This window comes from Pteropus alecto, unplaced genomic scaffold (assembly GCF_000325575.1).
Source record: "Pteropus alecto unplaced genomic scaffold, ASM32557v1 scaffold7, whole genome shotgun sequence".
Lineage (NCBI taxonomy): Eukaryota > Metazoa > Chordata > Mammalia > Chiroptera > Pteropodidae > Pteropus > Pteropus alecto.
In genome coordinates this window covers 38,180,524-38,199,139 of record NW_006494614.1, presented here as the reverse complement: position 1 = coordinate 38,199,139, position 18,616 = coordinate 38,180,524, and the positions used below count along the sequence as shown (strand labels likewise).

Sequence of the window (18,616 nt, the reverse complement as noted above, 5' to 3'; positions counted from 1 at the left end):
CAAAATGTGTTTTATTCAAATAGGGAGTCAGAGTACCTATGATTAAAAATGCCTCATTTTTTCAGAGTAAGAAAATAGATGCTATTCTAGAAGTATTGGTGATAGGGAGTTTTAGCTGGGGCATTGAAAACCTTTATCTTAGGCCCACAGTTTACAGATCCGAGTGCAGCTTTTATACACATGTGGCTTTATCTCTAAGTCCTGGAAAATAATACAAATGAAAATATGTGCCTGTCTGAGTTTGTGAAATAAAAACATTAGCTAAAATATAGTTTGTTAATGAAGGGCCTTCTGGTATCCCTTTTTATTCCCTTTATTTAGGAGAAAGATACCTAAATAGTCACACATTCTTTTTCCTCAGGCTATCTTCCTCTGCAGTGTTAAGCCAAGTTGTTTATGATAACACCCACTATAGTAATGAAAAACAAACCAAATTTTTGATTCCATCTTTAAATACTAAAAGATCTGAAGTGATATATTTTTAAATGATAATAACAATGATAAAGTTTCAAGTGGTCCTTACTAAATTCTAAGTGCTTTACAAATGTTAACTCATTTAATCCCCACCACCCTATGAGATAAGTGACCGAAACAGGCCAAGAGATTAGGTATCAGGCCCAAGATTATACTACTGATGACTGGATTTGAGGCCAGGCAGTCCAGACCAAATGAACTCCAGTCTCTGAGTGTGAGTCTGGAGAATCAGATCGTTTTCAAAAACTCCCAGAGATTTTAATGAGCAGCCAGGGCTGAGAACCATTCATTAGCAAGTATTAGAACCATCTGGAAGGCTTATTAAACCACAGGTTGCTTGGCTCCGCCCCAGAGTTTCTGACTGTATGGTTTCCAGGGGATGCCAAAACAGTCAGTCTGGGGACCACCCCTTAAAGAACCACATACATAGGACACTTAAGACTCTGACTCCTAGTGCCTAGCTTTTTAAATTATACCATAGTACCTCCTTGCATGTGAAGAGAGAAACTATTGGCATCAAGAATGAAGTCTACTTTGCAGTGAAGAGGAATTTTCCACTCAAATGGTTAACTTTGTAATCAGCTCTCTGTTCTGCTTCTGTAGACATGCCTGCCACATAAGCTGAAGGACAGGGTGACCTCAAGATCAATTGAAGACTCACCCTCCCCTTTGCTTGTTCTGACTAGATAACAGATATATTGCCTGTCTGAAAATCTTATGCTCTGTAACTGCCTGTAGCCATAGCAACTTCCTCGCTCTGTAACCACCTGAGGACAAATTAACCAATCAGCCCATGCTAACTGTAACTGCATGGATACGTCCTATAAAAGTAAGGTTACCCTCGAGCTTGGGGCCCAGGTCTTCAGAGCGCTAGCTTTTCTGGGACTGCTGGCATAATAAACCTGGGTTCTCCAACTCTCCGAGTGGTGCTTGGTTTCTCGCCGGTCTGATTTTTCTGCAAAGGTAGTGCTTTATTCTTGCCTAATTGACCAACTGTCATTGTTGACATAGGCAATTGTACAATATATAAATAAAGAACTTCAGAACTTTGTTTTGAGGCCTCAGGCATTTCTTATGGAGAACAGGATTAATACCTATCTCACTGTTGTGATGATGTAATAATAAAATAATGCATGTAAGTATGTCTAATACCATTGCTTGGCACAAAAATGGTATCTAATTAATCTCATGGTTTTTTAACAAAAATATATTTTTAACAATTACAGCTTATTACTGTCTTCGAGTCATATATTTTATCAGAAAAAAAGCTAAGGTATACTTACCATGGAATTATCTTTTTCAGATTTATATGTTTTTATATCTGGAATGTTTTTCTCAAAAAATGCCAGAAGCCATCTTTTGGATTTTGACCAGTTTCTAATGGAGAGAAAAATATGTGTATATATTAATTTGAAAGTACTTTGGGAATAACAGGTAACACTATAAAGAGGAAATGTCTATGGAATTATAATCATTTCTCCTGTTGTAGCCGCCAGCCCCCGAAAGACACACGGACCACCAGAAATCAGTGAGTTATAGGAAATGCACTCTTTATTCAGCCAGCTGGGTCTGCCAGGGGTACACAGACCCCAAATTAAGCAGCCCCGAAATGTAGAGGTATAGGGTTTTTAAGCCCTAAATTCCATTCCTCATTCTGTCTGAACACAAAAGTCTATTTTTCTACTATTTACTGTCAACCCACAGGTAGGCTGTACAAGCGGAGGTACAGAAGCAGAAAGCTTATTGTTAGAATGTTGTTTCCATAGGTGATAACCTATGTTCCCATGGGCGATAGCCTATGTTCCCATGGGCGACAGCCAAGCAGTAATTTTCCAGCCAGCACACTCCAAGTTTCTTTTTCATTTTCAGCTAGAATTTCATAAGACCTCTACCTTCACTTATTAGTTCACAGGAAAATGGTGAGGGGGCAAGGCAGTCATACACACTTTAGTGTCTTTTGCTGATGAATGTTTGAATTCTTATAGGATTGGCACTGAATAAGAAAAGAGGGCCCACAATCTCTTGGTCTACTTTTACTCTGGCTGGTTGTCAGTTACAGAAGGATGAAAAACTAGCATGGGACCCACTGCTGGGTTAAGCCAAGTAAACCAAACTGGCTATTATCTTTTTAATCTTCTCGACCATTAACCATGTAGACCAACGGCCAAGAAATCAAAAAATCATGAGTTACTCTGCATTCAAGCCATTTTGTAAACAATTATCTGAGCTAACTTTGAGAAATGCATTTGACCACACCCACTTTTGTCTCAGAGAGAATTAGGACATCTGATTCTGAGACTAGCCACACTTGATTTAACACAGATCAAACCGTAGCAATGAATGTGACAAGTATGTAAATGGGATAAAAGGCCTCAAAATAAATTCATTTCATTCTCATATTTATGTTTTCTCCCCCCTGCACCCTCTCGTTTTTGCTCCTCGAATTTTTTTTTACAAAAAGGAAAACATGCATATCTCTTCTCCTGTTCCTCCCTCAATTAACACACACACCAAAAACAAACTGTTCATAAGGAACAGTTCTCTCTCTTTACTTAAACTGCTGTTATATCTACTTAGAATAGAGAAATGAGAGATGTATGAATTGCTGAGAGGAGCTTGGTCAATGAATTAATTCAGGAAACAACTACCTTAGGAGACATTCTGGCACCTGGGACCCATGCTCAAAACCTTCATCATAAGCTCGAAAATACTGATGGAACTCCATGATTTTCTTCTTGTTTGTGGGAAACAAACCTTTTTTAAAGAGCATATTCACACTGACTGGATAAAGGAGATGCCTACAAAGAGAGATACACATAAAAAGTCAGACCAAATGCTCAAAGAAGAATATAAAATCAGGATACAAGAGAAAGCATTTTTTAATAGCTATTTTTAAGGGGTAGATAACAGCACATGATAAAATCTTTTGGGAGAAGTCACTCTTAAGAGGTTTCAATATTTGCCTATTCTCAAAATGACTAAGGGGTAACTGAAATTATAGTATTTATCAAGTTTTACTGTAAGTGAATAAAATGATTACTGTGGCATACTTAAGTTAAAAAAAATCAATGATTGTTAATATACCCTAGATTAGTAACACCGAATACTGTTATTTCATTTTTATTTGCCATCCCTTTCTCTCCAGAAAATTTTTAGGATCTTCTTTCCTCCAAATTTCAAAAATATCTGAGAATTTTCTGCTTTGTTGTAGATTCTGGGCAAGCTAAGAGTTTGGCTGATTGGTTGTCTTTGTTCTTTTTTCTCTTTTTGGATCGCTAACGAAATATTAAATGTTGTTCTGTTTTATGAATCTAAACTGTCAAATCCTGCCTTCAGCACCCCAGTATCCCACTGAGATGGAAAAGTGCCTAAGGTAACTTCAATTTCCCACATCTCCTTATGCATGTGAGGAATTTTTCTCATGGCTCCCATGCCCAGGCCTTACCTTTGCCAGGAACCTTCATAACATGGCTTACATGTGCTACCTGGCTCCCTCTGCCACCCTTTCCTATCTCATCTGTCTCTCATCTCAGTACCTCCCCTCTAGGAGGACTCTGCGCTGAGGGCCACACTGATTTTGTCTCAGCCAACCTTTCGTGTCTCACAAATATCTCCTGGATGCTTGTCATCTACTTGTTGATTATATCCTTTCCCTTGTTCTCTCAATATCCACTTGGAATAATCACAAATTGCACTGAATGTCTTATCAAAATTCTGATGGATGCATGACAATTCTAAGATGTACATCTATATATATTCACAATCGTATGAATGACTAGGAAAAAATGGCTGTAAATGTATTAAAATGTATTGGTTTATTTGTTCACCATAAAATTATAGAGCTAAACTGAAACCTGACCATTAATTAGAATTTAAAATATTAACATACTCTCTCAATTACCTAGTTAGGTAGACTTCATTAACCGAACATATAATTTTTGAAATCCAATGTATAGGCTTCAACATTTTTTATTCCAAAAGAGCAAGATGAAATAATAGTAATGTATCTATTTACCTTACTAGGTTGTTCAGGTCTATTGTCCCATGAGTGCCTAAATTCTCCAGTTGTTCATGTAATTCTTCGGTTAGTTGTCCAGCGAATTGACATAGGTTGAAAGTCCCTAGTTTCCCTTTCATCACAATATAAAGTTTCTCATGTAGTGCAAAAAAGATATTCTTTGGGATTGATGCTATAAACAGAGAAAACCATTTTCAAAAGAAGCAATGATTCTTTGAAGCAAATAATGAAGCAACATACTTTTCTACTACTTTTTGGTTAGTAGGGAATACAGCTAAAGTTCATCAGATATATAAAATAACCTTCTGTGAATAAAACTAGATGAATATTCAACGTATGCTGTGAGATAGTAAAAGTCTGTAGGGTAATTTAAAGGATGATCTATAAGGCCTCTGGGAAACACAAATCTAGAGATCTTATTTCCATATTTAAAACCTTTCATTGGCTTCCTATCCTTAACAAAGTTTACAAGGCTTTCTACCAACTTCCTATCTCTCTAATGATATTTCCAGCTCTCCCAACCTCTAAATGTATATTTCAGGTATGTTGAAAACAGATACTTCTATATTTCCCAGTATTTTTATGAGCTGTTCTATCTGCTCAGAACATTCTTTGTTTGACTAATCTTACCCCACCCCATACACGCACACTTACAAGCCCTAAATGTCTCCTGCTAATTTCTACTTCTTCTTCAAGCATCTTCTTGGCTATTACTTCCACCAGGAGGCATTTCCTCATAGCATCAACCCCACTATTTTTTTTATATTAGTATTCATGATTCTTCCCTTTCGCAATACACACTCCTGGTTGTGTTGGGGTAGTGAAAGTATAAGTATTTTTTACTCATTCTTCCTTTACATTCCTCTTTAATCCTGTTTAATTTCTTCAAGGTGATTTCAAAAAATAATTTTAAAATTTTCTATTTCATCATCTTTTTATGTATAGGTTACATTTTATGTAGGTTCATTAATAATTTTTAGATACTCTGGAGCATTTATCCTCTCTGTATCAGGGGACTATATGAGAAGAATGAGAAGCTGTCTCAAGAGTAAATATTAACATATTTTTTTGTTGTTGTTAAATAGAAATATTTAAACATGAAAATCCCCAGGGGAAGGACAAGTATAAACACTGATAAATTCCACACACCTGACAGGTCAGTAAGTTGGTATACTTTTCTGAAGGGATATGTAGCCTTACAGATCAAGAGGCTTCAAAATATTTACATTCTTTTACCTGGAATTCCACAGTCCAAATATCAAGAAGTACTAAATAGTGAAAAATTTAACCCACATGTTGTGATTTTCATGCAAGCAAGAAGAAAATATAATCATGCTATTGATCACTTATAGCTTTTGAAATGTTTTTTGTCTTAATGTCAAAAAAATGCATGAGTCTATATGAAAAGAAACCTAAGAAAGCAGCAAAGAGAAGCAGCAAAGGGAAGCAAAGAGAAAAAAGCCACAGACAGTAGAAGCAAGCACAGATATTGTGAAAACAGAAAAAAAAACAGGCTCAAAAGGAAGCAGCTCTGTATTCTTACAAGGACAAATGGCCTCAGCACGCATATTTGTGGCCTGGGAAGAAATAGAAGCAGATAGTCACACTGGAAGCATGCTGACCAGTATAATCTGACAGCCTCTGAGGAAAGAGAATTGGCGAAAGGGCACTCACTTACCTTGATAGCCCTATGGAATATGTCAGGAAATGTCAATCGTAAAGGGCTTACTAAGCAGTGGAATTCTACTTTCAGGGAGCAGAGTAGCAACATGTGATCAAGCCAAGAGCTACAGCCTGTAGAACATTGTATACACAGTAGCAGAACAGTTAGTGGCGTCTTGGGAGCTGTAACAATACAGGTTCCAAATATTTCCCACAGAAAACTTCAGTGAGGTAACCTCATCTCTTACATGTCTAATTAAGGTCTAAATGTATTAGGCTGCCAATATTTTGACTTTCAGTGACTGAACTCATATACTCTTTTCTTCGTCTACTCCTAAAGAATAAAATAATGGGGACTTACCATTTTTGATAAAAGAGTGAGAATATAATTGTTACTTAAAACTAGTCTTGGATTCTAATGTTGTATTTCAAATGAACTATCTGAAAATATTCTTTACCTGTACGATAGATGGGATTTTGCACTGCCAGTTCAAAATTTACTTCTTTGGATTTTAGAAACACATTAATTCCCTCTTCTTCAGTAACAAAGGTCATTCGGGTTCCCATAGCAAAGACTGTAAATATCGGTCCATACTGAAAAAAACACATAAATACAGGTCATATAATTAAGCAATTCTGATAAGTTACAGGACCATGGGTTATGTTTAAGGCAGTGTTTCTCAAGAATCTCAATGCTGAAGTCATAAGTAAGAAAAACATTATCATTATGTATAGTAATTAATTCTAAATTTTGACTGATTTAGCCAACTATAAATTATGTAAATCCTAATTTATTCTGGCCTAATACTTAACCTTCCTTTTGATTGTGTTATTATTTACTTGTATCCTCTTTTCTCGTAATATGAATAATAATTAGAAATTATGTCAAACTGTGATATTTGAACATTGTTTTCAAGATTTAGTAGATTACAAGCAACCTATAGCTCAACTTTGTTCAAGAAAAAGATACAAAATTGCTGACTGCTTTTACCATAAATCAGTGGTCACTCAACAATGTCTTGCAATCCTAAAAAGTTCTCTAATGTGCTTACCTTCTCATTTTCCAAAATGACTATTTCACCTGTATAACTTGCCTAACTCTCTCCACTGTGAGATAGTGTTTCTGGTTTATAGCTCACTGGGAAAATGGAAGCAATCAAGTAAGAGCACTCTCAACTTCTCACCACCAAATCTTGCAAGGTACACACATTTATACCCATTCTCCATGCTACCTCTCTGGTTAACAGGTGGAGGGTCCTGTCCTGTGCAATGCCAACAGTCCTTTACTTGCGTTACAGATTCCACACTCTCTTACCTTCTCTTTGTTCTACATTTATGCCTCTTTCTCCTACATCATCAGTTTTGCCCTGTCTGTTAAATCACTCTTAGTTGCCTATAAACATAGTCTAGTAAGGGGCTTGATTTCAGGGAGTCCATGACTTCGTTGGGGTAAAAATAAATCATCATTTTCACTGACCTCTAATTGTAATTTAGCATTTTATTCTATTATGAATATAGACAATTCACCACAATCTCATCCATGAATCAATCATCAAAATAACCCATTATTCGAATCAACTATATTTTCTTAGATTCTGTGTCTATTGGCATCCATTCATCACAGAGCCAACTATATATTAGCTGTATTTTCTTTTTTGTTGATACTTTGGCGTTGACTGCCTCACTACCAGGGCTAGCCAATTATTAAAGACAGCAAAGGGCTCAACTAGCCAAGAGCATACCTTTCATAGGCAAAACAACCAATTTACCCCCAACTACCTCCTTATCTAAGTCTCAAATACCAAGCCAATATTTCTGTGGCCCTAAATCATCCCAGGGCCATATATCAGGCAATGAGAGACCATCCATATGGCCCAAAGCCCTCAGGAATTATTCAAACTAGCCAATCCTAAATTGTTTACTTTGCCCTCTCTTGCCTTTCTTAAGGAAACCCCAATAAGGGTTCTGACCTAGGCTTTTTCCTATCTTCTGATTCCTGACTGACACTGGCACTTTCTTCTGTGGCCTTGCATGGCATGCAGTGACCCCCTCAGACCTATGAGATTACTAAACTTCTTCCTTCCATGCTTCATTTTCATTTCCTCTGTGGCCACAGTGACTTTACCATACCACATCCAAGATATACATTCTTAGAATGATGACCTGTGTTTTTATATCCCATTACAGCCATTATAATTACCTCCAAATATCATTTACACTCATCGCTAATTCACTATTACAATAATTTCTAGGCCTGCCATGAAATGGCACAAGATCATTCCCATGACACACATTTGGGCACTATCAGGCAACTGTGGGCTCAATAATCACTGGGCCACCAAATAGTGAAGTCTCACTTTCTTTCACTAGTGATCCAGACATTTACAGTGCTTTCCAATATTCCTTCTCTACAATTGTTTGCCAATACTTAGAAAAAGATGAGTAATTTTCATCGTTCGTTAAAGTTTTGCCCAAATGAGAATTCTTACCTTTCCATGAGGAAAGTGTCCTTTTGTAACACATATAGGCACTCAGGCCACAGTGTACAACAGCCAAGTTCAAACCTACTGAATGATTGAGATAACTGCTGACAAGTGGTATTTAAAGTAATTTATTGCAAGATGACTGCACAGTGCGAATGACCGTGTGAAGTGCTATAAATTCTTTAACAATGAGTTTTTTGTTTTATTTGCTTTCCTTTTGTTCTCATTTTTTGCGCAATGTTAGCACTGAGTGTTATGATGTAAAGGCAAGCATGTGCAATATGTTGTAGAAGTGGTGCTTGTATTTTTTCCTTAAGCTTTTTATTTTGAGATAATTGTAGACTAACATGCAATTCTAAGAACTAATGCAGAGAGATCCCATGTACCCATTACTCTGTTCCCTCTAGTGTTAACACCTTGCAAAGCTATAGTTCATCATCATAATTAAGTTATTGACACTGATACAGTAAAGATACAGAACACTTCCATTACCACAAAGATACCACATATTTCCCTTTGATAGTCACAACCATTTCATTCTCACCCCCACCTCTTCCTTAACCCTCGTCAACTACTAATTTCTTCAATTACTATGATATTGAATTTCAAGAATATTGTATAAATAGAATCATATAGTATGGAAACCTTTGGGGTTGGCTTTTTTTCTCACGACATTATTCACTTGAGATCCATTCAGGCTGTCATATGTATGAACAGTTCATTCCTTTATATTCTGAGTAGTATTTCATGGTGGGGGTGAACCATAGTCTGTTTAAACACTGTTGAAGAACATTGGTATTCTTTTGTTTCAGGCTATTACACATAAAGTTTCTGTAAACATTCATGTGTGGGTTTTTATGTGAACATAAGTTTTCATTTGTCTAGTGTAAGTGCCCAAAAGTATAATTGCTGGGTCATATGAACCACTATTTCCATCAACAATTTTATCATTTTACATTTCACATTTCCATTAGCAATATGTGAATGATTTGGTTTCTCTGTATCCTTAACTAGCATTTGGGTACTGTCGCTATTTTTTACTTAGCCATTTTGATAAGTGTGTAGTGACTTTTATTTGTGGTTTTTATTCGACCATCCCTAATTGTAAATGATGTTAAACATTTTTTCATGTGTTCATTTACCAAGATATGAGGAGCTAGGCAATCTGCTACACTCAAAAGAAAAAGTGTTTATTGTTAAGTCCTTTTGCAAGGGTAACACAATAATATAAACAATTTAAATGTTCGTGTTCTCTGGACACTTCCACTTTTCGGAATTTACTCTGAGGAAACAATTAGATAAGTGCAAAAAGCACAACCACACAGTACATACACATACACACAAGAATGTTCATTGAAGCATTGGTTGCAATAAAGGAAAAAATTTGGCAGTATCCTCTATACTATTTTTGCAAGATATATTATATTTTAAAAATACTTTAAGGACAAAAACATCTACTACGACTATTAATCTCCTCAGTGTGCAGTGAAAATGGATTTCATCACCATTAAATAACACCAGCTGAAATTACAGTGCCAGCTAAATTTGTAAAGACCAAGTTTGTAAGCAGTTTTTACAACTACCTGGTGATAACAATGACTTGGATAAGAATTTATTGCACAGCTTCATAAACTGAAATTAACTGCATTATATTTCTTTCCCAATTATTGCAAGCATTTAGTTAATATGTATACACAGGATTTTTTAACCATGATGAAGTAACTAAGCACTTATAATCTTTGCTTCCAGATAGCCAGTTAGTTGCAAGCTGCTTTATATTTCATAACTGATAAAAATCTATCTCTTGAAAAACCTTGCATAAGATATAGTTGTTGACTGTTAGTTGAGAAATTCATACAAGGACAAGATCGTTTAGTTGAGGCAGCAAGTATGTTCCCTGTGTTCTAACATTACACTCAAGATCCGATGAAAGAAAATAAAGGAAACATTACCTTCTTCGGAAACCCCACAAGCTAAGGCCACATACCTTGATTCTTGCTTTCTCTATAAATTCTAGAGGGGCTTTCCCAAACTCAAATCCAGCTCCAATCCAAGGAATCCAGCCCCTTATGCACGGGGGCTCACGCAAGTTCTTCCACTGAAGTAATAACAAAAGAGCAACGCAACCTAAGATTATAATCACTGTTGGGAATATTAGTTCCATGTTTTTGTCCAGCGTCTTGGAGAATCAGAGAAGGAAAGTCCTGCTGCTACATGTAGCACTTGTTCCTTCCCACTGGAATAGGGAGCAATCACCGGACCTCTCAACCTTTCTGCGGCAACTTTCGTAGCTTCCTCGGCCTTCTAATTGCAGTCTCCTTTATCCGCCCCAATTTTTAGGTGACTTTTGCAGCATCGCTCCCTCCCACCGCCAATTCTCTTTCAAGTCTTGGCCTACCGGAACGGAATGCTGGGGCTGGAGGTAGTGCGAGAGTGAGGAGGGGCGAAGGTGGAAAGGGCTCGCGCTGTTGCCATGAAGGCTGAGAGCGGTGGCTCTGGGAGCGCCTCGCTCGCAGCCAATCAGAGAACGTGATCCGAGAGGCGCGGAGCACGAAGGACTACATTTCCCAGAATTCTCGTGGGCTCGCGTTGTTTTTCTGCCCTCAGTCCGCAGACCCTCTCAAGCGTGAGGCTACTAGGAAGGCTGCGGGTTCGCAGGCCCGCCTGGCCGAGCCGAGGGAAGGACATGGTGTCCGCCGCGCCATTCGTCGGTTGAAGAGGGGCCGCCCTGGCAGGGTGGCAGGCCAGCCGCGGCGCGAGGCGCCGGCCAGAAGGGTTGCATTGTCGTCCTGTCCTGTTGCTGAATGTCGGTCCCAGAGGATGAAGAGAGGCTTTTGCCGCTCGTCCAGAGATGGCCCCGAGCGAGCAAGTTCCTACTGTCCGGTTGCGCGGCTACGGTGGCGGAGCTAGGTATCCAAGCGCCCACCCCTGGGCCTCTCCGGCGAGTGGCTGAGGCGCCGCGCCGGGTGGTGGTTGCGGGGGCGGGGAGTAGTCGTGCGGGAGGGACCCGCAGATGGCTAGGTTCCCCGGTGTGTGCGCACGCGAGGTTGTGCCCTCTTTTCCACACATGTCCGGCGGATGTGGGAGCGACCTGGCAAGGCCAGGTTCGTGAGGAGGAGGGATTGGAGGTCACTAAGGTCTTTGCCTTCCAATTTCTTCTTCAGAGGTGTGCCATTGTGCCTGAACGTGTACTTTTAGAAGCTTCATAAGCTGCCATTCCTCAGTGGGAACAATTTTTTCTTTAGTGAGGATGCTGTTTTTAAAAACTCAGTCCACGTTTCATCTTTATTGCAATAATCTCTGTGATTTATATTCTTACAGAGCCTCACTATATCATTGTCTTTAGGGTCCAAATTGTGGACCCAACTTGTGGGACCCATCGTTTATTGAACATCTACTCAGCATCTTCCAGCTGACCTCTTTGAGCTTAATTCGTCTATACTGTATTTACCTTGCAAGATTATGAGCAGTCGATAATACATAAATGCTAACTCCAAGGCAGGGCAACCATTAATTGTGACATTATTATGACTGCTGGAGATATAGTTTAAAGACCCAGCCCTGACCTTCTTACAGGCTGGGAAATTGCAGAGACAGACATTTACATTGTGCTTATTATAATGGAGGTATTATTAAGTATCTTAAGAATATAGAGAGGGACAGTTACATCTCCATGAGCAAGTCAGACAAAACGTTAAGAGGATGATAATGACCTTGCATGAGCAGGTAGTGTTTCTTCCAAGGGTTTTGTGAGTAGAGTGCCTATGCATTCCTTGGGAAGCCTTCACTGTGCATTTGAAGATTACCCTTTCATTTTCTTGTCCACTTAAAACAAACAGCAACAGCTCTGATGTGTTATTTATAAATGTTTGTCCTCTTCTAAAATGAATTTATTTTGTATTTCCAGCAGAGCCCGCTTATGATCTGTTATTTTGCCCTTTGTGCTCCTCCATTCTTGCCCTTTGGACCCTCTGATTTTTTTCTTTCTCTCTCCTCCCAAATCTGAGAATTTTTTTATTCATTGTTTTTACTAAAATACAATTGACCAACTTAAAAAAAAAAAAACAGATTGCTGAATGATTAGGTATATTTCCAGTTTTGTTTTTTAAACCTTGATGTTTCCCCCTGTGACCAATGGCTTTTGTAAAGGAAAATTTCTTCTGTTAAAAATTTGTAGAGAATTGTGTGGGAGCTGTGATTCGAAGTGGGGGAATCAGAATATGAGATGATTTTGAGTGCAAAACAAGTTAGGATCAGAACCTGAAGCATTATTTAAGTAACTAGCAAGAAAACCCAAATTATTTCAAGAGGCATAACCTGTGCTAATATAGAGACTTTTATATCTTATGACTTTAGGTTTCATATTTCAATAAAGCATTGCTTGAATTCTCTGTATGTAAACTACTTCTGTTTTAGGGAAACTATCAGCAAGATATTTACATTTACAAAGACCTGTGGTAAGATTTACCGTTCTCTTCCAGTCACTCTGTTTTCTCTTGGAAAAAGGATAGCTATGGTTTTGTATGAGTTGGTAGTCATCGAAAAGACTTATGTAATGTCAATAATGGTCATGAACTTATCTGAATCTGGTTATTTCAATTATTCGGGACATTGCGTGTATAAAGTTAGGAGCTTGATCTTCCTAATGTGGTCCTGTTTCAAGGTAAAAGGTCTATCTCTAAAATGTAAACATTAGAAAAAAATTTTCAAGTACAGTCGGTACTTGTAAAGAGGCCATGCATAAAACTTATCAGTGCAGGAAAAACAATATGTGCCTTAATTGAAAGAATTTGAGCATGCCACCCTTGTGTATAAACGATGACATTATAAACTCCATATAGCATTTTCTATATCTCAAACATCCGGTCAATGATTCATCTGCATGTGAACATCACCCATGAAACTATAGAATTCAGCTTCATCCAGCATTTATTAATAGCCTACCTAGTATAAATAACACAGTATTCTAAAAGTCACATTGGATCTTAATCATGGTTGCAGTTAAGAGGACACCACAGAATATGAATACCTGAAATTATTCCAATTAGAAAGAAGGCAAAAATTATGGACAAAAGTAGATTTTAGACTGAAATTTCTGAATAAAAAGAACCCCAAAGTTGTCACTTTTTCCCCCCTGGTGATCTAGGGGTACTCTGGGACAGTGATTAATGAATTTGGGAGTGCATAAGCATCAACTGATTTCTGACTCCCCCAAACCCCATCAACCTACTAAGAATCCATCGGCCATGGGGCTAGGAAATTAGCAGCTCTTGACAATATCCCTAACTGATTCTGATGTATTATAAAATTTGAGAACCACCAATCTTGTGGTGACTAAAATATTAGTCTTATGATTTTAGAATTTTAGAATTTTTGTTTCTCTGAATATTGTGGGTTTCCCCCTCGTTTTGTTTCTTTGTTGTTGTTGTTAGCAACTTTTCCCCTGGATCTCACAAAAACTCGACTCCAAATGCAAGGAGAAGCTGCCCTTGCACGATTGGGAGACAGTGCAAGAGAATCTGCTCCCTATAGGGGCATGGTGCGCACAGCCCTAGGGATTGTCCAAGAGGAAGGCTTTCTAAAGCTTTGGCAAGGAGTGACACCCGCCATTTACAGACACGTAGGTATTTATCTTGATTCTGGCTGGTAAGTTTGTTATGAGTTCTGAGTTTGTCTCCTCTGCTTTTCTGTTTAGCTATATCCAAAAACCAGTTAGTTTTTTCTACTAATATGATAAATGAATATATAGTTTCTTAAGAAGAAGAAAACTAACTACCAATTGTAATTAAGGAATTATTGCCTTAAATTTTTAGAAATGCATACAGAAGTATTTAGAAATGAACTGTCTTGATGTCTGTAATGTACTTTAAAATATTAAGCAAAAGCAATGAAGCAAATATGGCAAAAATGTTAGCAATTGATAAATATCAAGTATAGATATAGAGGCAGTTATATTATTTTCTCTACTTTTCTGTGTTTGAAATTTTTTCTAATGTTTTAAGTTTAATAAAGAAAAAAATGCCTGATATTTTTCTCCATTTCAAAAACTTTAAACATAAAATTTTAATTTTTTATTTTTTTTTGAAAATTAAAATACAATGCCAAATCTCACCAGTCTCTGTCTCATCCGTTAGAGACTAGGATACTCTGAAAGAGAACAGGGATGACTATCTAATGCAACTCTGGCGATAGAGTAAATGCAAAGCAGGTGATTTTTTTTGTTTCAGTTCCCCAGGATACCTAACTACCTTTGTAGGCCTTTGGTTACTCTTAAAGAAAAATAGTTGTAACTACACTACAGCAAATGAGAATACTTTTTTGCTCTGCTTCCCAAGTGGCACTCACAAAGATAAGAGTTGTTAAGTTTTCAGCCTGTGCATAGGAGAACATAAATTCGGCTTCAAATGGTAGGACAGGTGTGGCATTTTTCTCCTTTACATTCATAGTGTTTCCACAAATATGAAGGGATTCTTGGTCGGAAAACTTTCAAGTACTAATATTTACTGTCTTATTTTTAAAACTTCGGTTCTTTAGATGAAGTTAGAGTGTATTCATCAAGAACTGTCTAGAAGTATTGTTTTAGTACTCTGTGTTTTTGGATATCTTAAAATACTTCATCAAACTTCTTAAATATAAAGAAAACCTCTATATGAATATCATGTAGTTATTTTAATAATTTTTATTTCTCACCTTTTTAAAATATTTTCTTTCTAGTTTTACCATTAAGATTAATTTCATATGTTTGACATTTGACTGAAAAATTACCGTACTATAATAAATTATCCTATGAAGTTATACATATTTATTAAATGGAAATGCCTGCTATGAAGCTCTCTACTAAGGCATATGGAGTAATGAAAACCTACCTTGAAAAGCTCATGGTCTGATGGAAAGAAAGTCAAGTTAATCTCTAATTAATATGATAAATGCCATGTTAGATGTATGCCTAAGTAGTTCTCGTGCAAAGGAAAGGACAGAGAGCACTTCTTGGAAAAGTAGTTCTCTTAATTGAGTTTTGAAAGACTAGGAGGAGTTAGCAAAGCAGAGAAAGGAGAATCCATTCAAGAAAGATCAGACAGCATGTGAGAAGGCCTGTGGCTGAAAAAGGCATACCACATGCAGAGAAACATCAAGAAGTGCATGTGTCAGAAGCATAGGGTACATGAGAGAAAGACACAGCTAGAGAGATCGGGTAGGCCAGGTCAGAATACTCTCTCGTTTTATTAAACATAGCTGAGTTCACCTTTTCAATCCGTTTGACACAGTGTATTCTGGAGGTCGAATGGTCACATATGAACATCTTCGTGAAGTTGTGTTTGGCAAAAGTGAAGATAAGCATTATCCCCTTTGGTAAGTCTTATTTTGAAAATATATGCTATTTCCCCTAAGGCTTTAATGTTTATTCATGAGATTTGTATAAATTGTGCATTTATACCAAAATTGCCTCATGTTAAAGGCTTAAAATAATAAGTATTTACAATATAAATTCAAACGATCGAGCATTTACTGCACATATATACAAACATACATGTACATATATATATATAAATTGTCTATATATTATTAATATTTTAACATTAGGAGAATTCTTATAGAATTCTATATTCCTTTTTATACTGAGAAATCCTGGGCTTTAGAGTCATACGGAGATGGGCTCGAATCAAATTCCTGGTCTACTACTATGTAACCTAGGTAAACCACTTCACCTTTTATATCTTTAGTTTTCTCAGATGTAGAAGTAATACCTACCATCAGGTATCTCTTTTTGTAGGATTAGATGCGATGATGAGTGTAAAGTGTGTATCACTTACAACATTTATATCAGAAACAGACAAAGAGGTTATATAAATAATGTAAATCTTTATTAGAGCTACATAGAACTGTAAATCAATAAAAACATATAAAGAACACAAAGGAAGTTCACAAAAGAAGAAATACAAATGTTCATTAAACATGTAAATCTTCAAACTCTCCAGTAATCATGGAAATTAATTAAAACTATTAACTATTAAACTGTTAATGGGAATGTAAGTTACTATAGCCTTTTGAAGCATAAAGTACTTATTAATTTTTTTTTTTTTTTTTGCCTACAGCATCTGGTATTCATAAGTGGTCTCCCATCCAAGAACTAACCAGGCCCAACCCTGCTTAGCTTCCGAGATCAGACGAGATCGGGCGTGTTCAGGGTGGCATGGCCGTAGACTTAAATACTCTGAAAGAGAACAGGGATGACTATCTAATGCATCTGGTATTCATAAGTGGTCTCCCATCCAAGAACTAACCAGGCCCAACCCTGCTTAGCTTCCGAGATCAGACGAGATCGGGCGTGTTCAGGGTGGCATGGCCGTAGACTTAAAATTTTTAAATTTGTAATTCTTTGACCCAGCAACTCTTTCTTTATGATTATAATTCAGAAATACTTGTACCTGGGCATAAAGCCATTTACATATACACAGATATTGAGTATAGCAGTGTTGGTAATAACAAATTTTTAAAAATTTACTAATAATTTGAAAGTAGTTAGATAAATTACGACATATACAGAGAAACAACACAGCTTTGCTAGAATAAGGAAAGTTTTATATGACTAACATATAAAGATATCTATAATATATTTTCTGGGCTAAAAAAATCCAAGTCACAATGATAAGGGCAATAAGCAAAATTTCACCTTCCAGGCAAAATCTCTTGGCCTTGTTTTTGAAAAATAGTAGTGTACTAAGCTATACAAATTGCTTTTCCAGAGTTAATGATGGAATATATTGCATTTTGTAATTCCCTCCAGAAAGGAAAGGATTAAGTAGTTCAAAGAAAATATTTTACTATGAAGTCAACTCTCATGGTATCTATCAGTTCATAGAGAGCTGCCTCGTTTAAAAAAAATCTCATGGTATCTTTTGACCCATTCAGAACAATTCATTCTGTCAGTAGGTATTTTTTGAATGATTATGGTATGGCAGTCTTATACTTAATATGGAGGCTGGAGTAATGAAAGACATATCCCTGCCATCATTGATCTCACAGTAATAGAGACAGATTCCTAAAGAATTAGAATTATGTAGCAATTACAGAGGAGATAGTGGTTATGCGATTCGCAAAGAGAAAAAAGCAATGACAACATACTGTGCTCATTACTGTGAAGAGAAACGGCATTCTCACAGGTTGTAAGAGTGTAGATTAATACAAGTTCCGTGGAAGGCAGTTTGATAGGGCCTAGCAATGTCATGTAAATCTTCAAATTTCTTGGCGAAAAGTTATGCTGGGCCTATGAATTATGGTGTATCCATAAAATTGAATGCTTTTAAACTATTTTTTTTTTAAATGAGGCAGCTCTCTATGAACTGATAGAGATAGCCTTCAAGATATACTCTTAGGAAAAAAATCAGAGTGCAAGACAGTATACGACCTGGCATTGTACATGTATACTTTTAAAAAGGAATATCTATACATGTATGTTTGTGTGCACAAACTGTCAGTTGTAACTTAGTGTTAAGACTTTGGGCTCTGCACTCAGGTAGCCTGGAATTACATCTTGGTTGTACCACTAAATTGTGTGATTGGAGCTGTTGTTTAACCACTGTATGCCCATTTCCTCATCTGTAAAGAGGAAATACAGTAGTAGTAATGTCATAGGGTTCATATGAGAAATAGATGAGGTTTTTAAAAATGCTTAGAACACTGCCTGACATAATAAGCATTCATTAAATGCATCCTTGTTATCTCTAGAAAGGCCTTAGAAACTAGTAATTGTGACTGCCTCAGAGGAAGAGGAAGGGAACTGGGGATAGGGACCTTTTTTTACTCTAAACCCATTTGAACCTCTTCAAATATTGTTTTGGAGTAAAAGGGAAAAAAAATGTCCTTTTCTCTCCAAGAGACTATTGCAGTAATCTCGATAAAAGATAATTGGGGCCTGAAATGGAGAGAAGAAGGGAGATTCAAAGCCTGTTCAAGTATAATAGTCTAGGCTTGATCACTG

At 37.0% G+C, this 18,616-nt stretch overlaps 2 protein-coding genes, 1 non-coding gene and 1 pseudogene across 22 annotated transcripts in view; 1 reads left to right on the top strand and 3 right to left on the bottom strand.

The window, feature by feature from the left end:
* The window catches only part of LOC102885315 (24-hydroxycholesterol 7-alpha-hydroxylase), a 64,964-nt gene extending 53,820 nt beyond the window's left edge, over window positions 1-11,144 (bottom strand). For 2 of the 5 annotated variants that reach the window (XM_006926478.3, XM_025042621.1), the window contains exons 1-5: window positions 10,625-11,135; window positions 6,613-6,748; window positions 4,490-4,664; window positions 3,123-3,272; window positions 1,758-1,851 (exon numbers count right to left, since the gene is read on the bottom strand). In XM_006926478.3, the coding sequence (XP_006926540.1) occupies window positions 1,758-1,851; window positions 3,123-3,272; window positions 4,490-4,664; window positions 6,613-6,748; window positions 10,625-10,801 (732 nt within the window). In that variant the 5' untranslated portion in view covers window positions 10,802-11,135. Of the gene's footprint in view, window positions 1-1,757; window positions 1,852-3,122; window positions 3,273-4,489; window positions 4,665-6,170; window positions 6,284-6,612; window positions 6,749-10,624 lie in introns of those variants that run through there. The other 3 variants (XM_025042620.1, XM_025042622.1, XM_025042623.1) reach the window with 3 other exon arrangements.
* A 91-nt stretch (window positions 11,145-11,235) lies between these two features.
* SLC25A27 (solute carrier family 25 member 27) overlaps window positions 11,236-18,616 on the top strand; it is a 39,669-nt gene continuing 32,288 nt past the window's right edge. For 6 of the 16 annotated variants that reach the window (XR_001518202.2, XR_001518203.2, XM_025042630.1 and 3 more), the window contains exons 1-3: window positions 11,241-11,547; window positions 14,070-14,261; window positions 15,903-15,987. Coding sequence is in view for 12 of the 16 variants with exons in the window: in XM_025042630.1 (XP_024898398.1) it covers window positions 11,442-11,547; window positions 14,070-14,261; window positions 15,903-15,987 (383 nt within the window). In the remaining 4 variants the exon portion in view is untranslated. Of the gene's footprint in view, window positions 11,548-13,053; window positions 13,095-14,069; window positions 14,262-15,902; window positions 15,988-18,616 lie in introns of all 16 variants that reach the window. The other 10 variants (XR_003044421.1, XR_003044420.1, XM_015600360.2 and 7 more) reach the window with 3 other exon arrangements.
* LOC112474896 lies at window positions 16,722-16,840 on the bottom strand. Its single transcript, XR_003044551.1, has one exon. It is a non-coding gene; the product is annotated as a 5S ribosomal RNA (ribosomal RNA).
* LOC112474777 lies at window positions 16,871-16,989 on the bottom strand (annotated as a pseudogene).